At 47.2% G+C, this 26,227-nt stretch overlaps 1 protein-coding gene across 3 annotated transcripts in view; it reads right to left on the bottom strand.

The window, feature by feature from the left end:
* CPAMD8 (C3 and PZP like alpha-2-macroglobulin domain containing 8) overlaps nucleotides 1-26,227 on the bottom strand; it is a 62,667-nt gene that overhangs the window by 11,371 nt on the left and 25,069 nt on the right. For all 3 annotated transcript variants that reach the window (XM_063403207.1, XM_063403206.1, XM_063403208.1), the window contains exons 24-39: nucleotides 25,591-25,889; nucleotides 24,473-24,698; nucleotides 23,000-23,176; nucleotides 20,146-20,227; nucleotides 16,016-16,172; nucleotides 15,534-15,608; nucleotides 13,365-13,530; nucleotides 12,556-12,642; nucleotides 11,233-11,369; nucleotides 10,732-10,887; nucleotides 10,283-10,345; nucleotides 9,250-9,488; nucleotides 6,783-6,870; nucleotides 1,179-1,253; nucleotides 512-617; nucleotides 318-428 (exon numbers count right to left, since the gene is read on the bottom strand). In XM_063403207.1, coding sequence (XP_063259277.1) covers nucleotides 318-428; nucleotides 512-617; nucleotides 1,179-1,253; nucleotides 6,783-6,870; nucleotides 9,250-9,488; nucleotides 10,283-10,345; nucleotides 10,732-10,887; nucleotides 11,233-11,369; nucleotides 12,556-12,642; nucleotides 13,365-13,530; nucleotides 15,534-15,608; nucleotides 16,016-16,172; nucleotides 20,146-20,227; nucleotides 23,000-23,176; nucleotides 24,473-24,698; nucleotides 25,591-25,889 — 2,244 coding nt within the window. The remainder of the gene's footprint in view (nucleotides 1-317; nucleotides 429-511; nucleotides 618-1,178; nucleotides 1,254-6,782; nucleotides 6,871-9,249; nucleotides 9,489-10,282; nucleotides 10,346-10,731; nucleotides 10,888-11,232; nucleotides 11,370-12,555; nucleotides 12,643-13,364; nucleotides 13,531-15,533; nucleotides 15,609-16,015; nucleotides 16,173-20,145; nucleotides 20,228-22,999; nucleotides 23,177-24,472; nucleotides 24,699-25,590; nucleotides 25,890-26,227) is intronic.

Genomic DNA, 26,227 nt, shown 5'->3' with positions numbered 1-26,227 from the left:
CTGCAGAATTGTGGAGAGGAAGAAAACCAAATTGCATGGTTTTTTAGATTTTTTACTTCTTCATTTACATCTCCCCTTGTGCAGGTTCTTCCAGAATCACACATTTTATTTTGCCTCTGAAGCAGATCCCAGCTGCTTTGGTGCCTGGGGAGCACCACTGCTCTGTCATGGCTTTAACCCTGCAGCCCCCAAACCCCTGTGAAACTTCCACTAACACAGACAGCGAAACTCAACATTTGTCTGAATGCAACTTTGAGTTCAGAGCACCCATGGGTCCCGTTTTTCCAACAGATCTGGGTGGTTTTGGGATAACTCACCAACCCACTGGCTGGCTGAGCTTTCCACCTCGTTGCAGGTGGGGCCATCGCAGAGCTCCCGGGCCAGGGGGCTGTTCTCACTCACGTTGTAGAAACGAGTGGCTTCAAAAGCTGCAGCAAGGAGGAGAAATCACAGCTGAGCCTCCTGCCTGAGATCTGATGGCAGCAGGGATCAAAGGGGAACAGGCACGAACCTGGCTCGTAGTAATCGTACACTTTGATAGGGACTGGGGCTGTTTTCCCAACTATGTGCTCTCTGAAAGCCTGGAACTTCACACAGGTCATGCACTGGCTGGGAATCTGTGAAATGGAGGAAAAGACTCAAAAACTGCACTGGAAGTGAAGAGAGAGACAAATGAATGCAGCACATGCACCAAAGTAACACACCGAGCACAAAGACACCTCCAATATTCCAAGTACAGAGATAATGAATAAAAACCAAACAGGATCAGCTAAACCAGGATGCTTTGCTGACTTTTAAAACATTTATTTACCACAGAGCAATGGCAAATGGACACACTCCAGCTGTGTTCCCTGGCTTACCCACAACCTCCAGAAAATTTCCTGCTGCTGATCTCACCTTCCACTCTCAGCTCTGTACTGTGAGATCTAAATTATTCTGTATTTAGCATCGCTAGTTTTACCTGAAAGTGAGATTATTTCAAGGCAAAAATCTAAGTGATATCTACCCAAAAAACCACTCCATGGGCTGAAGTGAATCACCTGCCTCTATTACACTTTTGTTTCCAAACAAAACCACAACACTCACCTGCAGCAAGAGAGGGCCTCCCAACACTGTCCCTGTGCCCCACCCCCTGCTCATTAAAATCCAAAATAATTACAAGAAAAAAAAGCCATTACCTCATCAAAATAAAATAGGACTTTTCTTCCATCCACTTCGTATCTTTTTAACCCAATCTGCTTGTTCATCAATAACTGGGGGGGAAAAAAACATTAAAAAAACATTGTGTTTAGTTTAATATCATTTTCTAGAAGACAGATAGAAATGAGAGAATAAGTAAGAATTGAGGCTGCTTAGAAAACTGATCAGAAACTAAACTCCAGGGATTTCCTGTGCTGGAAATGGGTGCTTCCTTAAAAGAGGGAAAATGCAAAGAGGTTGAAGTTGCTGTCCCAGAACTGAGGGGGAAAATCCGCCTGTGTCCTGCTGAGGAATTCCTGCATCAGCTGAGGGCTCCTCTGGTTCCTGGGGCTTTTATCCCCCTGGAGCTCTCCTGGTGCCTCATCCATGATCTCAGATCCTTTTCACCCTGATGATTTTTGGTGCCAAAGCTGCAGCAGAGACCCCAAATCCCCCAGGCAGGCTCTTACTGACACCCCCAGGGGATCTGGGATTGAAGGTCTCCTCCTCCCAGCAGCTGAAAATTCCAGCACATTCTTCTGCCAGGAAAATTAATCCTCACATTTGAGAAGAGCAACCATTTGAGAGAGCCTCGGGCACCTCCCTTTTGAGAAATGGGGCCTCTGCTCCTCCTCATCCTCTCTCCCTTCGAGGCCCAGGGATTTGGAATTTTGGGTTTGCATTGCACCGGGCCTAGAGTCCCACCTCTTCTGCTTTTTATTTTCACATCTAAGGAACATCTGAAATTATCTAAGGGCACTTCCCACATCTCCAAACCTTTATTTTCAATTTTCCAAAAGTTCCTGCTATGATTTCTGCACTTGGAACACCTCAATACTGGAACTGTCCTGCCTGATCAAGCACTACTATTTTGATAATTTGTATTTAGAATGTATCTGTCAATGGGAAATATCTAATACTGAAGTTGGGGAAGATGAAGGTTTGTGGAAAAGGATTTTTGTGTTTTAATTAAAGTTTGGGGAGCCAAGATAGGGCCAGAGCACTCAATTCTGTAATTCTATTCTCCAAACTGCCCCATTGCTTCAACCTCTGTCAGACAATCCCATTTGTGATATAGGGATATTCTTGTGGGGGAGTTTTTTGTGGGGTTTTTTTGGGGTTTTTGTGGGGTTTTTGTGGGGTTTTTTTGTTGGTTTTTTTTTTGTTTGTTTGGGGTTTTTTTGGTTTTTTTTTGGGGGGTTTTTTTTTTTTTTTTTTTTGGTTGATTGATTTTTTGTGGGTTTTTTTTGGTTGATTGGGGTTTTTGGGGGTTTTTTTTGTTGTTTTTTTTTGTTTGTTTGGGGTTTTTTTGGGGTTTTTTTGGTTTTTTTTTTTGGTTGATTGATTTTTTGTGGGTTTTTTTTCGTTGATTAGGGTTTTTGTGGGTTTTTTTGTTTTTGTTTTTCATGTTCTTAAGTTACTTTGAGATGGTAGACTAAAAATCTCTGCAGAAAGAGGAACAAATCGTTATTATTATTATTATCATAATAATTATAACAATAATTATTGCTATCATTATTATTCAGAATGACATGAAACAAGCAGCATCCCCACTGAAATTTCCCCAAACCTGCCACCAGCACCTCCAGCTGTGCCTGCCCTCAGCAGAATTCTCCCTGGTAAAACACTCCTGGAACGAGCAAAAATCTCATCTTTGAGCCCCCCACGATATGGAAAGGGCCAATTTAATTTGTCCTTCTAATTTCAGGGGGTGGCTGGTGCTCCTGGTGGCTGCAGACAGTTCTTTTATGAGGGCTGCTCAGCTCAGCTCCAGCTGCATTTTTCTGGTGGGGTTTGATAAATCCCAGCCCGGGGTGACCTCCCGACCCTGGGGACATCCAGCATGATTAGGAGGATTTGTGGCTGGGCTCATTAAGCAGCGCTGCCCCAGGATCAGGAAAATCCCAATTTCCAGCCCGGCCCCTCCACAGCAGGGCAGGGAAAAGGCAGCAGGGGCAAGGGTGGGACGTGGCTCTGCTCAAGGTGGTGTCCAAAATAGGTGGTGACACCTCTGTGGGTGATTTCATGCTGGGCTCACCTTTGGGAGCTGTGGAGAAATCCCAGCATGGTTTGGGTGGGGGGGACTCAAAGCTCACCCAGAGCCAGCCCTGCCCTGGCAGGGTTTGCCCTGCCCCGTGCTCAGGGAGTGCTGGGCGTGTTCTGAGCAGAGGAACAACCAGAAGAATTGGGAATAAATGATTAACAGGAGGATGTGCTGGTACCACAATGAACTGGCTGTGTGATCTCTCAAACAGTTCTGATTGCAGATCCCAGCATGGTTTGGGTTGGAAAAAAAGTGGAGACCGCTGAACTTTTTGTGAGCTCAGTCAGACTCCAAGCACTGGTGAATGTGGATCCCCCAGCCCAAACTCCAGAGGGAAAAGCCTTGGGAAATGCACTTGTATCAGAGAAACTTGGAATTATTTGGGTTGGAAGGGTCCTCAAAACCCATCCAGTGTCACCCCTGCCATGGCAGGGACACCTTCCACTGTCCCAGGCTGCTCCAAGCCCTGTCCAGCCTGGCCTTGGGCACTGCCAGGGATCCAGGGGCAGCCACAGCTGCTCTGGGCACCCTGTGCCAGGGCCTGCCCACCCTCACAGCCAACAATTCCTTCCCAATCTCCCATCTAAATTTCACTTTTTCAGTGGAAGCCATTCCCTGTGTCCTGTCCCTCCGTCCCTTGTCCCCAGTCCCTCTCCAGCTCTCCTGGAGCCCCCTCAGGCCCTGCCAGGGGCTCTCAGGTCCCCCCAGCAGAGGTGGATCTGCAGCTGGGGCTGGATCTGCACTTCCACTGCTTGAGCTTTGTCACCACATTTCATTTTTAGAGATGCAGAAGGGTTTTTGCAACAAAAAAAACCCCATGGAATTCAGCTCTTCAAGGGGAACATTCCCTCTTGAAGATGTAAAATCCTCCCCAGTTTAGGAAAATCTCCTGCTTTCCAAAGGAAGCAGTTCTGATCTGGTTATTGGAACAGCAGAGCCTTCTCTCACATTTATGACAGAAATTCTTGGCAGTGAGGCCCTGGCACAGCTGTGGCTGCCCCTGGATCCCTGGCAGTGCCCAAGGCCAGGCTGGACGGGGCTTGGAGCAGCCTGGGACAGTGGAAGGTGTCCCTGCCATGGCAGGGGTGGCACTGGATGAGCTTTGAGGACCCTTCCAACCCAAATAATTCCATGTTTCTCTGATACAAGTGCATTTCCCAAGGCTTTTCCCTCTGGAGTTTGGGCTGGGGGATCCACATTCACCAGTGCTTGGAGTCTGACTGAGCTCACAAAAAGCTCAGTGGTCTCCACTTTTTTTCTAACCCAAACCATGCTGGGATCTGCAATCAGAAGTGTTTGAGAGATCACACAGCCATTGTGATACCAGCACATCCTCCTGTTAATCATTTATTCCCAATTCTTCTGGTTGTTCCTCTGCTCAGAACACTCCCTGAGAGCACAGGGCAGGGCAAACCAGCACAGTGAGCACAGGAGGAGCCTGTGGGCAGTAATTCCACCCAAACTGGGCAGTCTGGGTGCCAGGCCCTCCCCTGGGACACCTCTGTGTGTCACCACCCCAGAGCAGAGCACAGCTGGGAACGGGGGAAGTGTTCAGGGACAGTAACACAGGGGCAGGTGGGACCTTCTCTGGTTCCTCAGCCCAGAAACCCTCAGCCCTGTGCCCTGCTGACATCAGGAAAGGAGACATTCACCCAAATTTATTTCTTCTTTGCCCACTGCAGGGCCAAGGGAAAAAAAAAACAAAAAACCAAAAACCATCAAAAAAAAAAAAAAAAAAAAAAAAAAAAAAAAAAAAAAAACCAAAAAAACAAAAAACCAAAAAACCCCACAAAAAACCCCAAACAAACAAAAAAACCAAAAAAACCCCCCAAAAATTCCACAACCCCCCCCCCCCACAACCTCCCCCCCAAAAACCCCCAAAAAACCAAAACAACCAAAAAAACAACCAAAAAAAAAAAAAAAAAAACAAAACCAAAAAAACCCCCAAAAAAACCAATTAAAAAAAGGAGTACAGGGGTCTGATCCTCAAGAACTTTCCTGTTCTGCAGTGAAAACCCCTTTGAGCTCTTTTGACCCTTTCTCTCTGCTCATAGAACATTCCAGAGGTTTAACACCATAAAGATATCCCATTGTTCTCCTCCTGGGACACTTTGAGCTCTCTCTGGTTCTAAGCCAGGTTCTCATCCATATTTTTTTCTGCTCTTATTTACATGAATGCCTTTGCATTTCACAGCAGTACACGTTTGTCACTCCAGCACCTTCAGCAGAGGAGGGAAAGCAGGATCCAAACCCACTGCAGGGCCCTCACCCAATTTTAATTTTCCTCCTTTCTCTTCCCATGGGGATGCTGGAGAACTCCTACTCCTGGCCTTGCCCCACCTGAACAGCAATATTCAGTTTGTTGCATGAGAGAGAATATCAGACTCACAGGTAAATAAAACCTGATCCATTCTGCACACTTGGGTTTGAAAATAGAATTTTCCATGTGCAGCTTGTGAACTGATATGAATAACTTCAGTTTTTCTCTGTATGGGAATAATTTCATATCTGATCCCCTGTTCTGCAAGGATGTAATTGCTTCTCAGGGATTAATATAAAAATTTCTGTGGCTTCGGGGACACTCTGGGAGACATCTGACAGCAGCTTCTGACAGGGATTGTAAACCCCTCCAGAGGGCTTTTCATCCAAGAAAACGCAGTGGTGTTTCAATCATAAATCAGCCAAGTCAAGTGAAATCCTAGAGAAGATACAGCAATGTGCACTCCTCCCTGAATTATGATATCAAATTAAACTTCACAATGGTTCTACTTTAAAATTCTTTTCTCAGATCCCTTCCCAATACAATGAGATAGTTATTAACAGAAGAGGTCTTTCAGAAGTAAAATATTTTTTAGCTCTTTACCAGCTCTCAAAGATACAAAAATGTTACACCTCTTCTGTTAAACAATCCTTAAAAAAAACAACTTTGCAGCAGCAAATGCAATGTTCCACAGAATGTAATGAGTTGTAACAAATGTAATTTAATGTAATGTAATATAATGCTCCCACAAATATAAAGCAAAGCTCAAGATTCCAGCTCATCTGCCCTGAAGGGCTGGCTGGGCACGAGGCACATTCTGTCCACCTCAGCCTGGCTGCAAGAAACACGATGTTCTCCCAGAGAGAAGGGGGAAAAAAACAAAAAGGGCAAAAAATTCCAAGACACAGAGCCTCCAAAGAAATGGGATCCAGATGTTGGAGATAACACAGCCCACTGAGCAGCCATAAACAGCTCCTGTTGGAGCACATTTGCACCTCAGCTTTTCCAAAGGCTCTCGGTTAATTACTGTGCACTGGCTCAGGAGAGCCTTGGCTTGGAGGGGCTGGGTTTGCTCAGCCTGCTCAGAACTTCTGTTCCTTCATTTCAGAGAGAGATTTTTATTTTGACAAGTGAAATCTCCCCCTTCCCAATTTTAATTGCATATTTTCTGCAATTAAAGGCAGTGCTCTGACAATCAATGGGACCATCGTGCCCCTCAATGGGAAACCCTCCCAGTTAGAGATCCACATCCCATTATCCCATTATCCCATTATCCCATCCCATTATCCCATCCCTTACCTGCTCCAGGCTCTCAATATCTGCCCGAAACCCCGAGAACAAAGGCACTTCCAACACTGCCATGTTTGAGGATCCAGAGTGCAGCCATCTTCCCATGGGAGCAGAAAGAGAGAAAATGGGAAAAACCTCAAGATCCAAGAGAACAAATGGAGAAACCAACTCCAAAAAATAAAAATAAAAAAAACCCCCAACATATTAAAAGGCTCTCCTCGTTGATGTGCTTGTGGAAATGTAGTTTATTTGGGCTTTTTAATCCTCTTTTCTGCTTTTATTTAACAAAGTTACGCCCAGCTCACAGAGGGTAGGAGATGTCCTGGAACACAGAGGGATGCAGCCACCTGTGGGGTTGCCTGCTTTCTTTTTTCAATTAATCACTGAGAAAATGCGTTTGGTAAAAGGAAATAAACCCTTGGAGCAGGAGAAGCTTCTGTTGCACCCTGAGAGGAGGGCTGCAGGTGGACTGTGGTGGGAGAGGGATGTTAATCCCCAACACCAGGCAGGGTCATTCAGTCCTGGGGTTTCCTAAGTGGCTGTTTCACCCCTGACACTGAGAAAAGGGATTTGCTAACGAGCCAGCAGAGTTCCCTGCCTGTATCATCCTCCAGAGTCCCACTGAAAGCTCAGAAACCCCTCTGAAACTGAGCTGTTATAAGAAAATTCTACACAGGAAGGCGTGGAGAGAATTTCTGTCAGGGCCATTGGTACAGCCTCAATCCCTGCAGCACGGCAGAGGAGTCTCCATCCTGCAGCCCCAGAACAAGGCTCCTTTTCTGTGCCCTGCCAGCAGCTCCCTCCTTGGCACCTCACCTGTTTGCTGTGCACCACCTGAGCCTGGCAGGGCTCTGCAGCTCATGCCCAGCACGGAGCAAACACAGTTCCACAGCGTCCAGCACCAAACCTGCCAGCTCTGAGTGCAGGGCCCCTCTCCAGAGCCCCCCAGCTCGGGGGGGTGACCTGGCTGAGGCTGGGCTGCCACACCCCAGCCCAGGGCCCACAGTAGCGTGAGGTGGCCCGGGGACAGAGCCAGCTGGCTCTGGTGAGGCACTCAGGCCTCCCAGGGACATTAAACCTCCTTAATTCCCCTCTAACTGCGTGCTCCACACTCCCAATAAATCGCACAGGATCCCTTTGCCTGCATTTCCCTGGTCTCTGTTATTTATCACAGCTTTCTGTTTTCCACCCTGGGCTCTCCCCAGCCCTTCAGAGGTGCCCCAGGGATGTCACTGGGTATGACAACACTTCATTACATGCTGAGAACACCCCCAGCTCGAAATATCTCAGTTGTCATCCTTAGCTGCACTCCTCTCCTCACACTGGTGATGGAGCTGAGAGCATCGTTACAGGAAGAAGGGGAGGAAAGGAAGATTTCTTTTGCTTTTGTTCCCTTTCCAAGCAATCCATCTCCTTGCACTGGGCTCCCTCTCAAATTTCTGTCTTAGCTCCAGGGCAATTCCCAGGGCAGAAGTTTCAGAGCTATCAGCAGAGAGGCTGTGCTGATGCAGGGCAGCAAGACAAGTCTGTAGGATAAAATTCTACAATTTTATCCTTTTATCCTCCCCAAAACGGGCTGAGGGCTTGGGCAGGGGGACAAGAGGTTGGCACAGTGACATTGTGGCCCTTGGGGGCACTGCCTGTGCCACAACACGGCCCCGTGGGCCAGGGGCAAGGGTGGGCCAGGGAAAACAAGATCCCATCTTTTCCTGGGGTGTTGCCTTAGGTTTTATCTTTCATGTTTTTCAGACTCTGTGCTGCCCAGGGGTGCAGCTCTGAGCCTGACATTAAATGTCAGTCAGGTTTCTTCACAGAGCAGGGACACAAAACAAATCCTTCTCCTGCTGCACACCAAGGACAACTTTCAGACCCAAAAGCACAAACAAGGGTGGCTGGAGGGAGGAACAAGGATGGGACCTCACAACCTGGAGCTGGAATTGGACAATTAAACCCCAATACACAAATGGACCAAAACTTATCAAAGTGTGAGCCCTCATGACCATTTGTCCATTTTGTGACCATTTTAAGTCCACCTTGGGTGCAGCCCTGGCCAGGCTCTTGTCCTGCCCAAGGTGTGTCCTAAAAGCCTTTTAATAAATATCTACTTTACTCTCTAGCTCTGTCCAGTCTCTGTTCCAGCTCAGCCTTCCCATTTTCTACCTTGTTAGTGAGAACTCACAACTCATGAGACTGCAGTATAAGAGTTAATAAACATTTAAGTCCAAACGCAAAACTGCAGCTCCTGTGTATTAACCCCAGCTCTAACTGAAGAAAAGAAGATAAAAACCTCACATCTCATAACGTCCTGTCCCCACCTCCTCAGAGCAAACTGCAGGTGACTCCAGCTGCCCCAAACTCACTCTTTATCCCACCCAGGGCTGTGCTGGCAAGGCTGCTCCCCCTCTCTGACCATGAAGGGGTCACTGGGGACAGGATTGCCTCTAGAGCCCTCCCCAGCTCTCTCTCCCTGCCCCACCTGGTGCAGGTCTCCAGGATGACCTTGTACTCTCGGTGGTCCTGGTCCGAGGCAGGGTCCTCGTCGTCCCCCAGGGTCCTGTCCCTGTGCAGGGCCCGGGGCTGGCCCGGGGCGGCGGAGCCCGCGCGCAGCGCTGCCAGGACCTGCGGGGGCTGCTCTGCCTTGGGCTCCTTCAGCGTCACCAGCAGCTGGAAGGCTGGCTTGGCTATGGGGTCAGGGACGTTGTAGGTGACATCGATCTGCAGAGGGGACAGCAAAACACACCAGGGGGGTTTGTGGCAGCTCCAGCGTTTCAAAGGGCTCTCAAACATCCCAGCACAGACACAGGATCTTGTGGGGCTGACACTGGTCTGAATTGAGGCTTCAGGCTCTGCCAGTGTCTGTGTGAAAAGCAAGTGAGCAACTTTCTCATGTTGGCCTGAGAAATCTTAAGGAAGAATTCAAACAAACCTTGGGAAGTGAGAAACCATCTGCAGGCAGTGTTTTTCCAGCATGTTTACTGGAAAGAAATGTTTACTAAAGGGTGTAGAAAATGTTTACTAAAGGGTGTAGAAAATGTTTACTAAAGGGTGTAGAAAATGTTTACTAAAGGGTGTAGAAAATGTTTACAAAAGGGTGTAGACGCTGAATAACCAATCATGTTCTTTGTACCGAACTACTCTATAAAAGTAGAATTTAGAAGAATAAAGTTTTCTCTCATTTTTACCATCATGGAGAGTCATGTTGTTATTTCTGTGCCGTCCGAAAACCAGAGCAACAGGATCTCTTCAGAAGGGAGGAGTGACAGGCACAGAGGCAGCAGAGGCTTTACCACACAGTTATATCTCTATATAAACTCTACCAGTTTATACAGAGATATATGTGACTGGTACAGTCACATTCACTTCCCAAATTAAAGCAACACCACGTTATAGAAAGATTTTGAGAGTAATTCTAAGTGTGAGTTCTTCCTTGCAGCAAAGTGGGGTTACAAAAGCAGCAAACAGGATGTGGGGTTAGAGATCATCTGCTCCCATGCTTTCTGCAGCCTTACCTGCATCAGACAGCAGCCTTCACCCTTGGCACTCACAAACAGCCCTGTTGGGATGCTGGGGATCTGGGGAGAAAGCACAGGTGAGACACAGACAAGGCACGGCACTCAGAATGGAAATGAATATTAGATTTAGCTCTATTCTGTACAAAATACCTTCCTAAAGGACACTGCAGAGGTGAAGTGAGCTTGGCTTAGTCTCTTCACCACCTGCACTTACAATGGCAGAGACAGACAGCAGCACAAAACAAACATCAGGCACTGGTTGTGGTGAAAAATGCCTTTAATTAGGAGTTCTGTCTCCCTCTCAGCAGAATCCAGCCACAAACCCACAGAAAATCCCACAGGTCTCAGTGTTCAACTTTTGCTTTTACCATCACTGATCCAAGCCCTCATTCAGAAACCAGCTCACGTGGATTGCTTTAAAAATCTGCCTGCACAAAACCACCTACCACAGCAGTCTGGAGGACTTTTTTGTTCATCTTGTTGAGCTCAAAGGTCTCCTGGTAGTCCAGGTTAGTAGAAGCCAAGGAGATGGTCAGGTTGACTCCTCCAACATAAGAAAGGATGGCATATTCAGCCAGAGCCTGCAGGGCCACACAGGTGTCCTGGGGGCCAGAAGAGGAGAAATCAGAATGGTGAAGAGAAATCAGAACAGGAGCACAGCAAACTTCCAACCAGCTCTGCTCAGCTCCAGAGCAGAATCTTCATTATTAATTCATATAGCACAAGGAACATCAGGTTTTGCTCATTTTTCCTATCAAAGGCACCCGTGAGGACAAAGTTTGGGTTTCTTTCAAGTTACCAGTCCAAGGAGGAGGCAGTAAAGAGCGCTGGAAAGATTTTCTTCTTACCAGAACACAAACAATTTCTGTCAGGAAGATGGAAACTCTGCATTCCTGAATTAATTGACACCACATGCATCCCAGCTACCTTTTCCAGAGGCAGCCCACCTGAGTAGATGAGAATCCTCCCAGGGCATTCCTCTGCTGTGAGAGCCACTTGACCACAGGGAGTGCAGAGGCCACGTCTCCCAGGAGTGTGTAGGTCAGAAGGGCGTAAGAGGTCATTTCCACTTCTGCAGAAACAACTGAAAAGGGGAGAATTTAAAACCAAACCAAACCAAAAAACAAAAAAAAACCACAAAAAAAACAAACAAACAACAACAACAACAAAAAACCAAAAACAAAAGAAAAACAAAACAAACAAACAAAAAAACCACAAAAAAACCCCCAAAAAACAAACAAAAAAACCCCCCACAAACCAACAACACCAAAAAAACAAACAAAAACAAACAAACAAACAAACAAACAAACAAACAAACAAAAAAACAAACCCAACCCCCCCCCCCCCCAAAAAAAAAACCAACCCCAAAAAACCCACCAAAACACAAACAAACAAAAAAAAACCCAACCAAAAAAACCACCTAGAACTGAGAGTTCAGGCAGGTCTGGAGATAGTTCTATGAATATTTATGAACTGAAAAATTGTTCTAAAAAGTTAAGAGTCTGCAGAACTAAACTCAGGGAAAGGGAAGTTAAAATGTCTGTGCCCGAGGTGCTTCACCTCCCTAAGATATCTCTGCTTTCAACACAAACCTCCCTTCACACAATGGATAACCAATAATAAAGATATTCACACAATAGATAAATTCCTTCTATTTGACTCTCTCCCACTCCAGTCCTGCTCTGCTGCTGCCCACACTCTTGTCCTGCCCTAGAGATTTTCATGCAATATCCAGTTCAGCTCCCTCTTGAACATTGCTGCACCTACATCACACCCAAAGGGTCAATGGCTTTAAGTGGCTTGAAAATTACAGCATCATTCACTGTTTCTGTGGCTTTGACAGCCAAAATCTAGAAAAATCTGCTGAAGTGTCAGAGAGACCAGTGATACAACCCTCAGGTCCATTTGAAAACACAGATAAATAGCTCTAAAATTAAATATATTTGAATTCCCTCTGATTTCCATTTTGAATTATTACTCCTTGACAAGAGAGTGAGAGCCACATGGGATTCTGTCTTTATAAAGCTGGAGTGAAAGCTAATGAGACAGCTTGGGCTGAAAAACCTGTCCCATCTGGGCCACATCCTGCTCTGTCTCTCATTTATCCTTTCAGCATAATGCTAGCTGCCTTTTCTGAGCTCTCTTTTCTCTGGACCCTGCCCTGACTGAGTGACAATTTCAGAATAACTTGTATTTTATAAACAATTCGCTGCAATACCTGCAGGGTGGTTTGGCAGCTCCTGCCCTTTTCTCTGCAGGTTCCCAATTACCTGATTGAGAGAGTCCATCATTAAATCCCATGAAGGTGTCTTCATCAGTGACAAGGGTCCCTGTGAGGCTCCAGTGTGTAAATCCATCTAGGACAAGAGGGCAGTGGGGCATGGGTGTTATTAGAGCAGGAGTGCAGCTGAGCCTCTGTGCAAGGGAAGAGTCAAATTCCATTTTTCCAAATTCCATTTTTCCAAATTCCATTTTTCCAAATTCCATTTTTCCATCAGCTCCGTGCCCTGAGCTGCACTGTGCCTCCTTTTGGACACCCAGTCCCTGGGCAAGGGGCTCCCTTTGGAAGGACAAAGATGATTCAGTGTGACAAACAGGGTAATTCTTGGATTTTGGATGAAAACACACCACCAGGGGATGTGAGGTGTTACAGGGTAAACTCTGTCACTGCGAGGAGAGCACTGCAGAACAATTTGAAATCCCTCTGGTCAGGGGAGAGGTGCTGCTGAACACCAGGGCTGTGGCTCTGATTTCTGTGTGGGACATTCACTCACGAGTTGGTGCCTTGAAATTCAGAATATTCTGAGATTCTGCTGCACTTGCCTTCCTTCAGCATCAGCCCCACGTGTGCATTTGTATTTTGTGCATTCAACATTTTTGTAAATAAAAGGCTCTTAATTACCTGTGATCTTTGCAGTGCGCATTAGGGAGCGATCCCACACATCCAATAAACATACACCTTCTAACTTTAACTGTTAGAGAGCCTTTTGTCCGTCACAGCTGGATACTGATATTAGATGGATATTCATATTTTAATAAATATGAATGATTTTAATGAGTGATTTTAATAAATCCCTACCTTGGGTGATGGCCATGCCGTTCATCCTGCGCAGCGCGGCGGCCGCGGCGGGGCTGTGCAGCAGCGTCAGCGCGTAGGCGCTCAGGGCTGTGGTGTAGGGATCCTCTGCCGAGTACAGGTTGGACTCCAGGAAATGTTTGGCTTTGTCAACAGCTGCTCTTTCTTCCTGCGTTCACAGGGGGAAGGGCACAGACAGAAGTGAAGGTGTCAGAGGCTGGAGTCGCTTTATTACGTGGTGTCCATTAAAAAAAAACCCAACCAAAACCCAACAACAAAACTCAAACAAAAACAACAACAAAAAAACACACAATAAACTCAGAAAGACACATTTTGCTCTCTGCAAAATGGCATTGACACTTTCCCTAAGAAAAGCCATGAGTCAAAAATTTAAAAAAGAAGTGCAAACAGCAGAGCAAGAACAATTTAGGCTGACACTGAGACTCACTTTTCCCCCCTAAAGCTGAAGAAATTCCGTGCCCCTGCAAGGCAGCAGATGAAGAGGGCAGGGGCGGGTTCTGTACTGTAGGTTTGATTGTGTTCCTGACACTCTGGAGCGTCTGGCAGACGCCAGAGGATAATAAAGGCCAAGGTTCCCAGGGGTCCCTGCAGCCAACAAACATGTTTTATTAACTCCCCCAATGACCTCACCATGCAGGAACGTGGCTCTGATAATTTATAGAAACAATTTAATTGGACTTGATGTAATTTGGTTTCCTTTGATTTCCCTGTGGCACTAACCTTCCCCTTCCTCATTTCCTCGCTAGGATCATTAGGAGCACTCACAAATCTCCTCTAGGAAAACCATTAGAATGCACAGAAACTGCACTGCTGGGGCTGCCCTGACACGCAGCAGCCCAGAGAGAGCATCACGTCACTGCTCAGAGGGGACACTGCTGACAGGGGGCAGGAAGTTACTCTGTGAGCTCTGCAGGGTTTTCTGGATTTTTTATGAGGTTGAAAGCCTTCCACTCCAAAAGGGACAGGGGTTTAGGGGGCATCTGCCTGCAACAGCAGCCTGGTCTCACTGCAGGCTCCACAAGGGGTGGGTGAGGAGTGCTGAGGTTATCAGAGCTCCTGCATGGGCACTGGCTGTGCTGACAGCTCCACAAACTCTTGGGGTTGTGACTGAATGGAGCCTTTTGTCTGAGAGCAGATCACCAAGAGATGCTGCCACTGCACCTCCTCTTCTCGTCCTCCTGTGCACAGCCAGCACTGCCCTCTCCCTTGGCTGAAGAGCAAGGGAGCATCTTCCTAGTTAGTGGGAATTTGTCACTATAATCTTATCTAAACATCTCCATTCTAGTGAAACTGCGTGCTGGCAGAAACACATCAGAGGGCAGGAGCACAGTTTTACCAGGAGTTTTAAGGAGGAATCCTTAAAACACCAGTTGTACTGGAATTTTGGGGTTTTTTTCCAGTGGAATTTGCCATTCCTACATGGCTGCTCCTCTTTTTTGCAGCGTTCCTGCTCTGCCTCATTGCAAAGAGCAGAAACACTTTCCTCCAGAGCCCTCAGTCCAGCACAGTGCAGGAGCTCAGCCCTACACAGGCACTGCAATCTAACAGCAGTAGCATTTTGGCCACTGCAGCCAAGCCACAGAGTGCTCTGGATCCCCAAGTTAAACTGCTTTTAGCACCAAGCCAGGATTTCTGAGTCTCTGCAGGCAGGAGACCAGGATCTGCACAGGCTGCACTCACAGCTTGAAGCTAAGAGGCAGAAATCTCTTTTTGCAGCAATTTCTTGGAGAGGTTGAAGGATGGAGCTGCAGGGAAGTGTTTTGTTCTGGTGGAATAATCATGAGCTGATGGCTGAAGGGTGGGAGACCACCTCAAACAGCTTCAGAACAGATTCCTGAACTTCAGAACAAGCCCAGAACAATTTCCAGCAGCCTCTCTTCCCTGGATGCTGTCAGTCATTCTAGAGAGCACAGAACCTCAGAAGGCAAACTACAGCAAAATGAAATTAAAAAAAAAAACGAAAACAAAAAACAAACCCAAAAAACCCAACAAAATACCAAACCAAACCAAAAAACCAAAAAAACCAAACAAAAAACCCACAAAAAAACCACAAAACAAACAAAACAAAACAAAAACCCCAAAACAAAACAAAACAAAACAAAAAAGAACAGAGAGAGTTTTTGGAGCTGTTTGAAGCAGGCTTTTGTTTACCTCAGAAGTGACACCTGTTTCCAGAAGAGATGCAACCACATAAGCTGTCAGGGAGATCTTCCCGTGGATCCCACCCTGGGAGGGCAAACAACACAAAATGCTGGATAAAAACTAGAGAAAAGGACACTGGAGGGGAAAAAAAGGGACTTTGAAGCAATACAAAGAATTAGAGAAGAACTAGAGGAGAAGCTGAAGCATCACCAAATTTCTTTTCTTTGCATGCAAGGAGCACAAAATTCAGGAACCCAAGCCCACGCTGGCAGGAGCCAGCACACATTTAATGCAATATTTTGTAAGACTTCACACCTTGATTTCCATCCTCTGGGACACCCCACAGCCACATTCAGACCTTTCAGCACTGAAATTATCCCGCTTTTTGCTGTAGCTTTCCAGCCTTTCAAGTGAAAAATTCATATTCAAACTGCATCACTTCATGCTCTGAGAATAACTTTAAAAATGGCCTTGCTGCTGTGTGGTTTTACCTGAATGTCCTTGTTTAGTATCCTGCCCATAGCAGGGAAAGAACCATCTTCCTTCTGGTGCTGGATGATCCAGTCTTTGGCAGCTGTGAGTTCTTTGGGGTCAATGAAAATAAACCCACGGGACTGAGCAAAGGACTTGAGGACAAAAGCTGTTAACCTGTAAAAATGAATTAACCAACTTTACTGAGAAAACAAATTCAGAATAAAGTACCTGGAAGGAACAAACGATATTCTTAGAAAGCACAAATTGAAAAAAATCTTGTTGGGTAATGCTAAATGTGGTTGTTAAAATGTTCATGAGACATAAAAGCACCAAAACATTGGTGCTTTTTCTCATCCAAGCCTGGTCCAGGCTTGGATGAGAAAAAGATTAAAGATCAACAAACTAAATTGAAAAGTAGAACCCAAAGGTGTATTTGTTATAATTAAGGCACACTCTGAACTACAGATCTTTTTTGTCCCAAATTATTAAATTTTTAAGCTAAGAATCCCTATTTTAAAATTAAGAATCATTACATTTCTCGTAGGAAACCCAGATCCTTTCCTCGAGCCTGAAGCTGTGTTACACTTTATACAGAATTAAGACTTAAGAAAGCACCAGAAGTGTTTGTTGGAATTCTAAACCTCTGACAACAAGTGTGAGCACTGGCCAGCTTCAGGGGATTGAGTCATTGCATTTACAAGCCCCCGAGGAATGGGAGGGTAGCAAACGCTGCTGCCTGGCAGGGGATTTTTGGAGGCTTGAGTAATTCTGTGTCACCACATTTCGGATGCAGGGACTGGGAGATGAAAGTTCCCTGTCCTGGGAAGAGAGAGGCAGCAGCACTGGGGGCTCCCAATACCTCGGAGGGTCCAGCCTGGCAGAGAAATAGCTTCATAATAATGAGAGGACTTCTCTGGACATCCTTTGTAAAATAAAAGGATTTAATAACGACAAAAATAATAAACGTTATTGAATAAAGAAACACAAGCTGAACACGGTGTAGAAACCACTTTTACACTGGCTAAGGCAGTCCAAGGAAAGCCTCGAGCACCTCTGTGCTGCCCCTTTAGCAGCTGATGGGTTAGGTTAGTTAGGTTAGTTAGGTTAGTTAGGTTAGTTAGGTTAGTTAGGTTAGTTAGGTTTCTTAGGTTTCTTAGGTTTGTTAGGTTTGTTAGGTTAGTTAGGTTAGTTAGGTTAGTTAGGTTAGTTAGTTAGGGCTGTTTGAACTTGGCACCAGGATTTGAGGTGCCCTTCCAAAGCCCAGCCAGTGCCTCTGTGCTGGCACTGAGCCAGTTCCAATGAGCAGGCCATAGAAAATTCTGGTTTAATTTCCTTACAGGTTCCAAGGTAGCTGAAACTCTTTCCCTTGTACAGAAACCCCTGCCTGGGTGTGGAAATGCCACAGGCTGGGGAGGGGACCCTGTGACAGCCCAAACACGGGTGGAGCAGAGGGATGGGGGGGCAGGGTCCCCAGAGATGAGCCCTGGGTGGTGGCACTCAGGACTGATGTCACACAAACCTGCCAGGCTTGTGGGGACAGCAGTGACAGCAGCTGGCTGCCACTGGCCCTGGCTGGGCTGTCCCTGACAGGAGTGGTGGCACTGCCAGTGACTGAGCTGTCCCCAGTGGTGGCACTGCCAGTGACTTGCTTGTCCCCAGTATCTCTGGCCCTGGGTGAGCTGTCCCTGACAGGGGTGGTGGCACTGCCAGTGACCGAGTTGTCCTCAACTGTGGCACTGCCAGTGACTGAGCTGTCCCCAGTGGTGGCACTGTCAGTGACCGAGTTGTCCCCAACTGTGGCACTGCCAGTGACTGAGCTGTCCCCAGTGGTGGCACTGTCAGTGACCGAGCTGTCCCCAGTGGTGGCAGTGTCAGTGACCGAGCTGTCCCCAATTGTGGCACTGCCAGTGACTGGGTTGTCCCCAGTGGTGGCACTGTCAGTGACCGAGCTGTCCCCAGTGGTGGCACTGTCAGTGACCGAGCTGTCCCCAGTGGTGGCACTGCCAGTGACTGGGTTGTCCCCAGTGGTGGCACTATCAGTGATTGAGCTGTCCCCAGTGGTGGCACTGCCAGCGACTGAGCTGTCCCCAACTGTGGCACTGCCAGTGACCGAGCTGTCCCCAGTGGTGGCACTGTCCGTGACTGACCTGTCCCCAGTGGTGGCACTGCCAGTGACTGACCTGTCCCCAGTGGTGGCACTGTCAGTGACTGAGCTGTCCCCAGTGGTGGCAGTGTCAGGGACTGGGTTGTCCCCAGTGGTGGCACTGTCCGTGACTGACCTGTCCCCAGTGGTGGCACTGCCAGGGACTGAGCTGTCCCCAGTGGTGGCACTGTCAGTGACTGACCTGTCCCCAGTGGTGGCACTGCCAGGGACTGAGCTGTCCCCAGTGGTGGCACTGTCCGTGACTGACCTGTCCCCAGTGGTGGCACTGCCAGTGACTGATCTGTCCCCAGTGGTGGCACTGTCAGTGACTGAGCTGTCCCCAGTGGTGGCAGTGTCAGGGACTGGGTTGTCCCCAGTGGTGGCACTGTCAGTGACTGAGCTGTCCCCAGTGGTGGCAGTGTCAGGGACTGAGCTGTCCCCAGTGGTGGCACTGTCAGGGACTGGGTTGTCCCCAGTGGTGGCACTGTCCGTGACTGACCTGTCCCCAGTGGTGGCAGTGTCAGGGACTGAGCTGTCCCCAGTGGTGGCACTGTCAGTGACTGACCTGTCCCCAGTGGTGGCACTGCCAGTGACCGAGCTGTCCCCAGTGGTGGCACTGTCCGTGACTGACCTGTCCCCAGTGGTGGCACTGCCAGTGACTGACCTGTCCCCAGTGGTGGCACTGTCAGTGACTGAGCTGTCCCCAGTGGTGGCAGTGTCAGGGACTGGGTTGTCCCCAGTGGTGGCACTGTCCGTGACTGACCTGTCCCCAGTGGTGGCACTGTCAGGGACTGAGCTGTCCCCAGTGGTGGCACTGTCAGTGACCGAGCTGTCCCCAGTGGTGGCAGTGTCAGTGACCGAGCTGTCCCCAGTGGTGGCACTGCCAGTGACTGGGTTGTCCCCAGTGGTGGCACTATCAGTGATTGAGCTGTCCCCAGTGGTGGCACTGCCAGCGACTGAGCTGTCCCCAACTGTGGCACTGCCAGTGACCGAGCTGTCCCCAGTGGTGGCACTGTCCGTGACTGACTTGTCCCCAGTGGTGGCACTGCCAGTGACTGACCTGTCCCCAGTGGTGGCACTGTCAGTGACCGAGCTGTCCCCAGTGGTGGCACTGTCAGTGACCGAGCTGTCCCCAATTGTGGCACTGCCAGTGACTGGGTTGTCCCCAGTGGTGGCACTATCAGTGATTGAGCTGTCCCCAGTGGTGGCACTGTCAGGGACTGGGTTGTCCCCAGGGGTGGCACTGGCAGTGACTGACCTGTCCCCAGTGGTGGCACTGTCAGGGACTGGGTTGTCCCCAGGGGTGGCACTGGCAGTGACTGACCTGTCCCCAGTGGTGGCACTGTCAGTGACTGAGCTGTCCCCAGTGGTGGCAGTGTCAGGGACTGGGTTGTCCCCAGTGGTGGCACTGTCAGTGACTGGCCTGTCCCCAGTGGTGGCACTGTCCGTGACCCTACAGGTTCAGTCCTGGCTCTCCTGTGGTGTGGCCCTGACAGGTCCTGCCCTCAATTCCCACAGCACAGATCCCTCCTGCTCCATCCAGGAATAATGAGGATTCCAGCCCTCGGTACAAGGGTGTCTTTGAGGGGGTTTGGGTTGGTTTTTTTCCCTACAGAAGCCTCTGCCACATTTCCCTGTACCTGCTTCAGGTAAAACTGCATTCCCTGATGGAATCAGGTCCTCCAATGCCCCATAATTGCTACTCCAGTTACAGATATGACCCTTAACTACAGCTTTGTGCCTGAAACCTGGACTAATTAGCAGATTTAACTCTCTTAACAGCTCCTGACTCCTGAATCACCTACAACACATCACCTCAGCAGCACTGCAGAGGTGCAATTCTGTAATCACTGAATATTATTGCATTATTTCTGTTCTCCACAGTGTGATACCACGAGGAAAGCTGGAAAATCACTCCTCTTTCCCAGGCAATTGAAAAGTGTTTTTTTCCCTGTTTAACAAGCCCTCAGCACTTTTCCAGCTCAGTTTTAAGCAGCCACTCACCACATGCTCCCTGATGAGTCCCTCTCCCCAAAAGCGCTGTAGGAGCCATCCTGCCTCTTGTAGGTCAGCTGGCGCTGGTAGCCTGGAAGTCACAAAAGAATTGGGGGAGTCCAAAATCTCCTCACACAGAGAAAAATGAGTATTTCAAGTGAATGAAGACTCAGAACATCTGGAACACGTGTAAGGGATTCTGCTGCCCGAGGCAGCTCCTTATTCTGCTGTGAGTGAGAGCCAGCTCTGTGTGCAGTTGATCCAGAAATCTGCTCAGGATAACATCTGGGACATTGCAGCTCCTGCCTTTTTGGAAGGCTGGAAATGCTAAAAATCTGATACTCCTCCAAAAAAAGTGCATTATCAAAAGGTTTTTACTTAAGCACACAGCCACTCTCCTTCCATTTTACTTCCATTTACAAATGAAAAAGTTTTGCCTGTGACATTACAGCTGGATTCAGACTTTTCCCAAAGCTGTTGCTTGGAACAAATTCACGTCAGATAAAAACACCAGCTGTGATCTCAAAGCACGTGAACACCTCCCAGCTGCAAGGGCTGGTTTAGACATCATTATTAACAAGGTGGATGCTGAAGATAAGAACTCTCTCCTGGAGTGTCTTCTGAGGCTGAAATTGAAAAAAGAAATGCTCTTTCTTTTTGCTTCTCAAATCTGTTTGTCTGCAACCATGCCCATCCTAGCAAAGCCTCCACATGGATACAAAATGCACACTTGGATAAAGCCCTGAAACACCCATTGGAGTCAAACCCTCCAGGCTGGATATTTGTGATAAGGAGAAGTCCAATCTGCAAGAAGATTGTGTCAAAAAGACATTTAATGCCTGCTGAACCCTGCAGCACGGGGGGAGGTGTTTTATTCCACACCACATGATGTTTTTATGGCAGTGGATTTCTGTTTCATTTCCGGAGGTGAGGTTTCTCTGCTGACCTCTGCAGATCCAGGCAGCTCCCCAGTCCCCATGACTCCCACACTTCCCAGTTGCTCTGTGGCCCCCCAGTGCTGACAGGGACTGGTCTGGGAAATGGGAGGAATGAAGACCTAGAGATTGATGATGCTCCTGTAGTCACCACATCACTGTCTGGGGGTGGTGGGATAGGCACAAATACCTGGCAGAAAGCCTAAGTCATGGTATTGGTTTTTTGTTCCTCCAAAAATAGGTGTTAAATTAAATTAAATCACTTTTTTGCCCCTGTAGCCCTCAGGTATGGTTTATTCCTCCCTAAACAGCTCCTCAGTGTTCATTTCCAGTAAATGGACACCTTCAGTCCCCACATTTTATATCACCTTTCTTATTGCTTCTGTTCTTCTCTTTTTGAATGCTCGCGGTGCCAGTGCTGCCAAGGCTGTGGGTCTGACCCCTGCATGGGCCATTCATTCCAGATGATCACAGTGGGTCCCTTCCAACTCAGGATATTCTGGGATTCTGTGATTTTGAGCTGAATTACACTTCACTGCTCTTGCTGTTATTCTCCTCTGCTCGTTGGTTGGGAGGGGCACAGATTTTGTGTCTTGCTTGCTCTTCTGAACCCTCCTCTTTTCTAAACACTCCTCTGGATGGTGGGATTTTTTGGAACAGTTTTCCCCTGTTCACCTGCCTTTTTTTTTGTGGGAAAGTAGAAAAAATCCCGACTGGTTTAGCCCAGGCCACTTCTAAAGAAGAGGGAATACACGGGAATTGTTGGGTATCAGCATTTTCCATGATGGATGATTAAGGGATGAAGAAGTTTTCTGGCTTGGTAAATCACAAAAGCTTTCTGGAGTGAGCATTTCCCATCTAAACCTTACACTTGGCAGGGCTCCAGTAAACACAGAAGGGTTTAAAACTCTCGGGGGTTTCTTCTGTAAGGGTTAATTAGCAAACAGGGTTTGGAGCCAAAAACCTGGAAGGTTTGCAGATTCATAAAAAGAAACAAAAGCAAATGATGTTGCAAAGGAAACACTGACTCGGGCCATTAGCAAATTCCCTTTGCCTCACTGCTCCCAGCAAGCACAGAAAATTGCAAGGGAAATGACCGGAGCCAGGCAGAGGAAGCAGCACTGGGCTTTTGCTGCTGAGCACAAGAAATATCTGACATATTACATTTTATATTTATATTTTCAGAGGAGAACCACCTAGCCCTGTCACCTCTGATTTCATGACATGACTATTGTCTGACTCATACACAAGAGAGCTTTGTCCCTCTGGGTCACTCTTGGTTTTAATGATCTCTGAATTCTTATTTGTTCTGAGAATTGAACTTAGTTATAAAAGTATTTTGCATGTGGCTCTCCCCAAAACAAATGCTGAGAAAAACAGTGATAAAAAAAAGAAAAAAGAAAAAAGGTTGTTTTGAGCTTCTTGCTAAAGTAGGACAGGACACTGAAAGGACAGATAACCTAGAGCCATGTAATGAAGGCTTTTAACTACTTTGGATACTAAATTTTGATTTTTGGTGTATTGTTACTAACAGAATATTCTTTTTTAAAAAGTCCAGAAAAGAGCTATAACTCTAGTGACTTGAAAAGACAATTTATAAATAAAGCAAAAACCTGTAAAGATACAGATTTTTAATAAACTTCATTTTCCTTTACTTTCTAAAATGTTTAAATGTAGAAATCAGCTAAGGAAAAAAAGATGAAGATAAATAATAAACATCTGAACTAGGAGTTAATGAAGGGAAACACAGGTTATATATCAAGGGAAAACATCTTGACATTAAAATCTGTCAGACTGTGAGATTATCCTGCAAGAAATGATGAATCCTCATCACTTGGGCTATTGTTGATTAGAAAAAGTGACATATAAAGTAAAACTATGAATTCAAAACCCTTTCTCCATCTGTAAATTTAATTGTAATGAGTTACCTTGAACGAGGTAATCGGTGGCCTCAACCTCCACGTCGTGGCTGAGCTGTTTGGTTTTCTGCAGGTATTTCAGGACAAAGACGTTGGGAGCAAAGTGGATCATGTTCTGCTCCCCACAGCCAAAGGGCAACCTCAGCAGGTTGTCCAGGTTGTTCAGGGTGGGACCCATCACGTCTCCTGTTGGAGGAAGAGGGGGAATGTTCAGCACCAGGAAAATCCAGGATTTTATCCCTCCTGGGGCTCCAGGATCAGTTCGATCCCGGCTGCCGTGGGTGCTCCTGGATAGGGGTACCCTGAGCACCTCCTGTCCAAGCACCTCGGGCAAAGCTCCCAGGCACAGGCAGTACTTAGCAAGCTCAGCTCTAAGAGATTTCAGCTCTTAGCAAGCTCAGTTCTGAGTGATTTCAGCTCTTAGCGAGCTCAGCTCTGAGCGATTTCAGCTCTTAGCGAGCTCAGCTCTAAGCGATTTCAGCTCTTAGCGAGCTCAGCTCTGAGAGATTTCAGCTCTTAGCAAGCTCAGCTCTGAGAGATTTCAGCTCTTAGCAAGCTCAGCTCTCAGTGATTTCAGCTCTAAGAGATTTCAGCTCTGTGCAGGTTCAGCTCTCAGTGATTTCAGCTCATGAACTTGCTAAGTGCCTCAGCAGGGAGAGAGAGGAGAAGTGCTGGATGAGGTTCCATGGATGAATCTTTATTGGCATCCTCCATGAAGGGTTTCAGGGACAGCTCTTCCACTGAGCTGGGCAAAAGTGGGGTTTTTATAGGACACCAAGGTTTTGAGAAATGGTCCAATGCTGTGAGTTGGGGTAAAAGTGAAGTTATCTCTTGTCTTACAGGGAGATAAGAGAGGGTCCGAGGGCAGGAGAGGGGTTCCTTGGTCCAGTCACCATGACCAGGCATTTCTTTATTTTAGGGAACTGATCTCCAGAGAGGCCTCTCAGGCCTCATGGCTGCAACACAGGTTTCCTTTTGGTGCTCTGTGATCAGCCCCCTCCTCACTGCACTGGTGTCTCCTGGCTGCCCCAGCTTAAATAAATAAACTGTGCCATAAGTGGGAAGCCCTTCAGCTGTTAAGTCTTAGCCCTTCAATCTCTTAAAAAGATTGAAGGTTAAAGAATGTGGCTTAAAGAAATTCCACATTTCAGCCTTTGAGTATCCATGACTTCCCAGTTTAGAACACAGTTTGTGGTGAGGATGACAATGAAATAAATAACCACGAACAGCAACAGTGCCCCTGCAAAGCCCCTCATGTGGCACCAACTTTAAGCCACTCTCAACCCAACCAGGCTTCAAACAAGTGACAAAGAAACCCCAAGGAATTATCTACCCCAGAATTAAGCAGTAATAAACCTTTTAAAGTGCCTGTGACTATCTTAGCTGGTGTGCATTACTCAAGTACTGCTCAGAAGTAACAGCTGGAGCATCTGTTCACATTTGATAACGGGTACCTAAGTGATACCTCCTGATAATTGATACCTATGATTGAAGCCGTAGCTCTTTCTGATCCTGGAATTATGTTGTGGGGAACTCCAAGAGTAAATGCTTCATTGTGATTTTCATCAGTCTCTTCTTTTCTCCAAATTTTAAACTCTCCCATTGACCCCCAGCCTGTGGAAAAGCCAATGTACTTCACCTCAAGCTGTTTGGGGGCTGTCCACTCCACAATTATAGATTCGTTTAGCACCCGAGTACCGTGGCCAACCTGGAAGGGACAAGACACCACAGATCAGGATATTGAGAGAGATGGGGCTGCTGGATACTCTTCCAAACATGATTTATTGCTCTGGTCTTCTACAGTCTCATGAGGAGTGAGAACGTCTTCACCGCACAGGCCACAGGTCCGTGGTCAGTGGTCACAAGATCACTGGTTACAAGGGGGGTTTTAAAGGTTTATTAGCCAAAAAGCTCCTGCCACAAAGGTTGTTTCTGCTTTCACATTAACAGCTAATTAAATTGTATCACACATCTTTCAGCAATGCAGACCTTCTTAACCAATCAGCTAATGACACACAAACCTGCTTGCTGCACCTCAAAACTTTTTACTGTTCCTGTAACTACTTCTACATCCAAACTTTAAAACCTTTTAATGTGCTTCTATCTACACTACAAACCCACATTCTTGCTTATGGTCTTTAAATCTGGAAGCCTTTTCCAGGATCTGAGGTTGAACCCTGTGCTCATTTCTGTGTTTGAGCCTGCATGCTGAAGGTTTTGGGGATTTTCTGTGCCTGGATTTTCCTCAGCCATGGAGTTCCACACACGTGGAGTCGCTCTGGACACCTCCCAGCTCAGATGTGCACTGCAGATGCAGAAATACCTCTCTCTTTCCCACCCACAAATCAATCCAAGGAAGCTCAAAGAGAATTCCACAGGCTTGGCCCTCAAGGCTTTCATCACTAAAAATATTGAGGAGTGAATTACTGAGAACATAATGGTGGCAAAAGCAGATTTGTCCTGATCACAACAGCCCGAGCAGGGCTTCAGAGGGAAAAGGCAACAGGAATGAAGCTCCCACCTTCCATAGCCAGGAAAAAACTGCTCTGTGTGTGCTCAAACTGTTTAAAAAGACACCTCCAGACCATCACACTCAGCACCTGGATAACTCCATTTTTCCAGCTGATCCAGAAGCTGCGGAACTCATCCCAGGAGAGGATGCCAGGGGTGTCCCTGCTGGCCACTGGCTCTCCCATTTTGCTGGTGGAAATCCAAGTTTTGGTGTTCTGCTGTCCCCCGATGACGATCTCTGTCATCTCTGCCATGTCGTGGGGGCCGGAGGACAGGGCCAGGTGAGCATCGTTGTGAGCCTTCACAGCAAGGTCAAAGTGGCTCATCTGGGCTGGCCTCTGCATGTACTGGTACTCGTATTTGTTAGGTGTGGAGATGTGTATTTTCTCTAGTCAGAAAAACAAGGGAATTTGTAAGAGTTAGAGCTGGTCTTACAGACATTGAGAATAAACCCTGGCTGAGGACTGAAATTCAAACAGGTCTTTCTTAAGTACATGGGGGTTTTTTTCCAGCTTCTTTTAAATATTAAAATACTTTTGTACTGTTGGTGTTTCTTCTCATCTTTTATTTTTACCCCCCTAAAGGCAGAAAATCCTTCAAACTGCTCAGCTGAATTTCTTATGAACTCAGCAAGTGATTTTTCAGTCCTAATGCAGTGGTCAAAAACATCTCTGTTTAGCTACTGGAGCCAACTCTGAGCTATCCAAATCTCTGGCAGAAAGGACA

Source organism: Prinia subflava, chromosome 8 (genome assembly GCF_021018805.1).
Source record: "Prinia subflava isolate CZ2003 ecotype Zambia chromosome 8, Cam_Psub_1.2, whole genome shotgun sequence".
NCBI classification, from domain to species: domain Eukaryota; kingdom Metazoa; phylum Chordata; class Aves; order Passeriformes; family Cisticolidae; genus Prinia; species Prinia subflava.
Note: the sequence above shows the minus strand (reverse complement) of the source record. Positions and strands in the feature narration are given on the sequence as shown.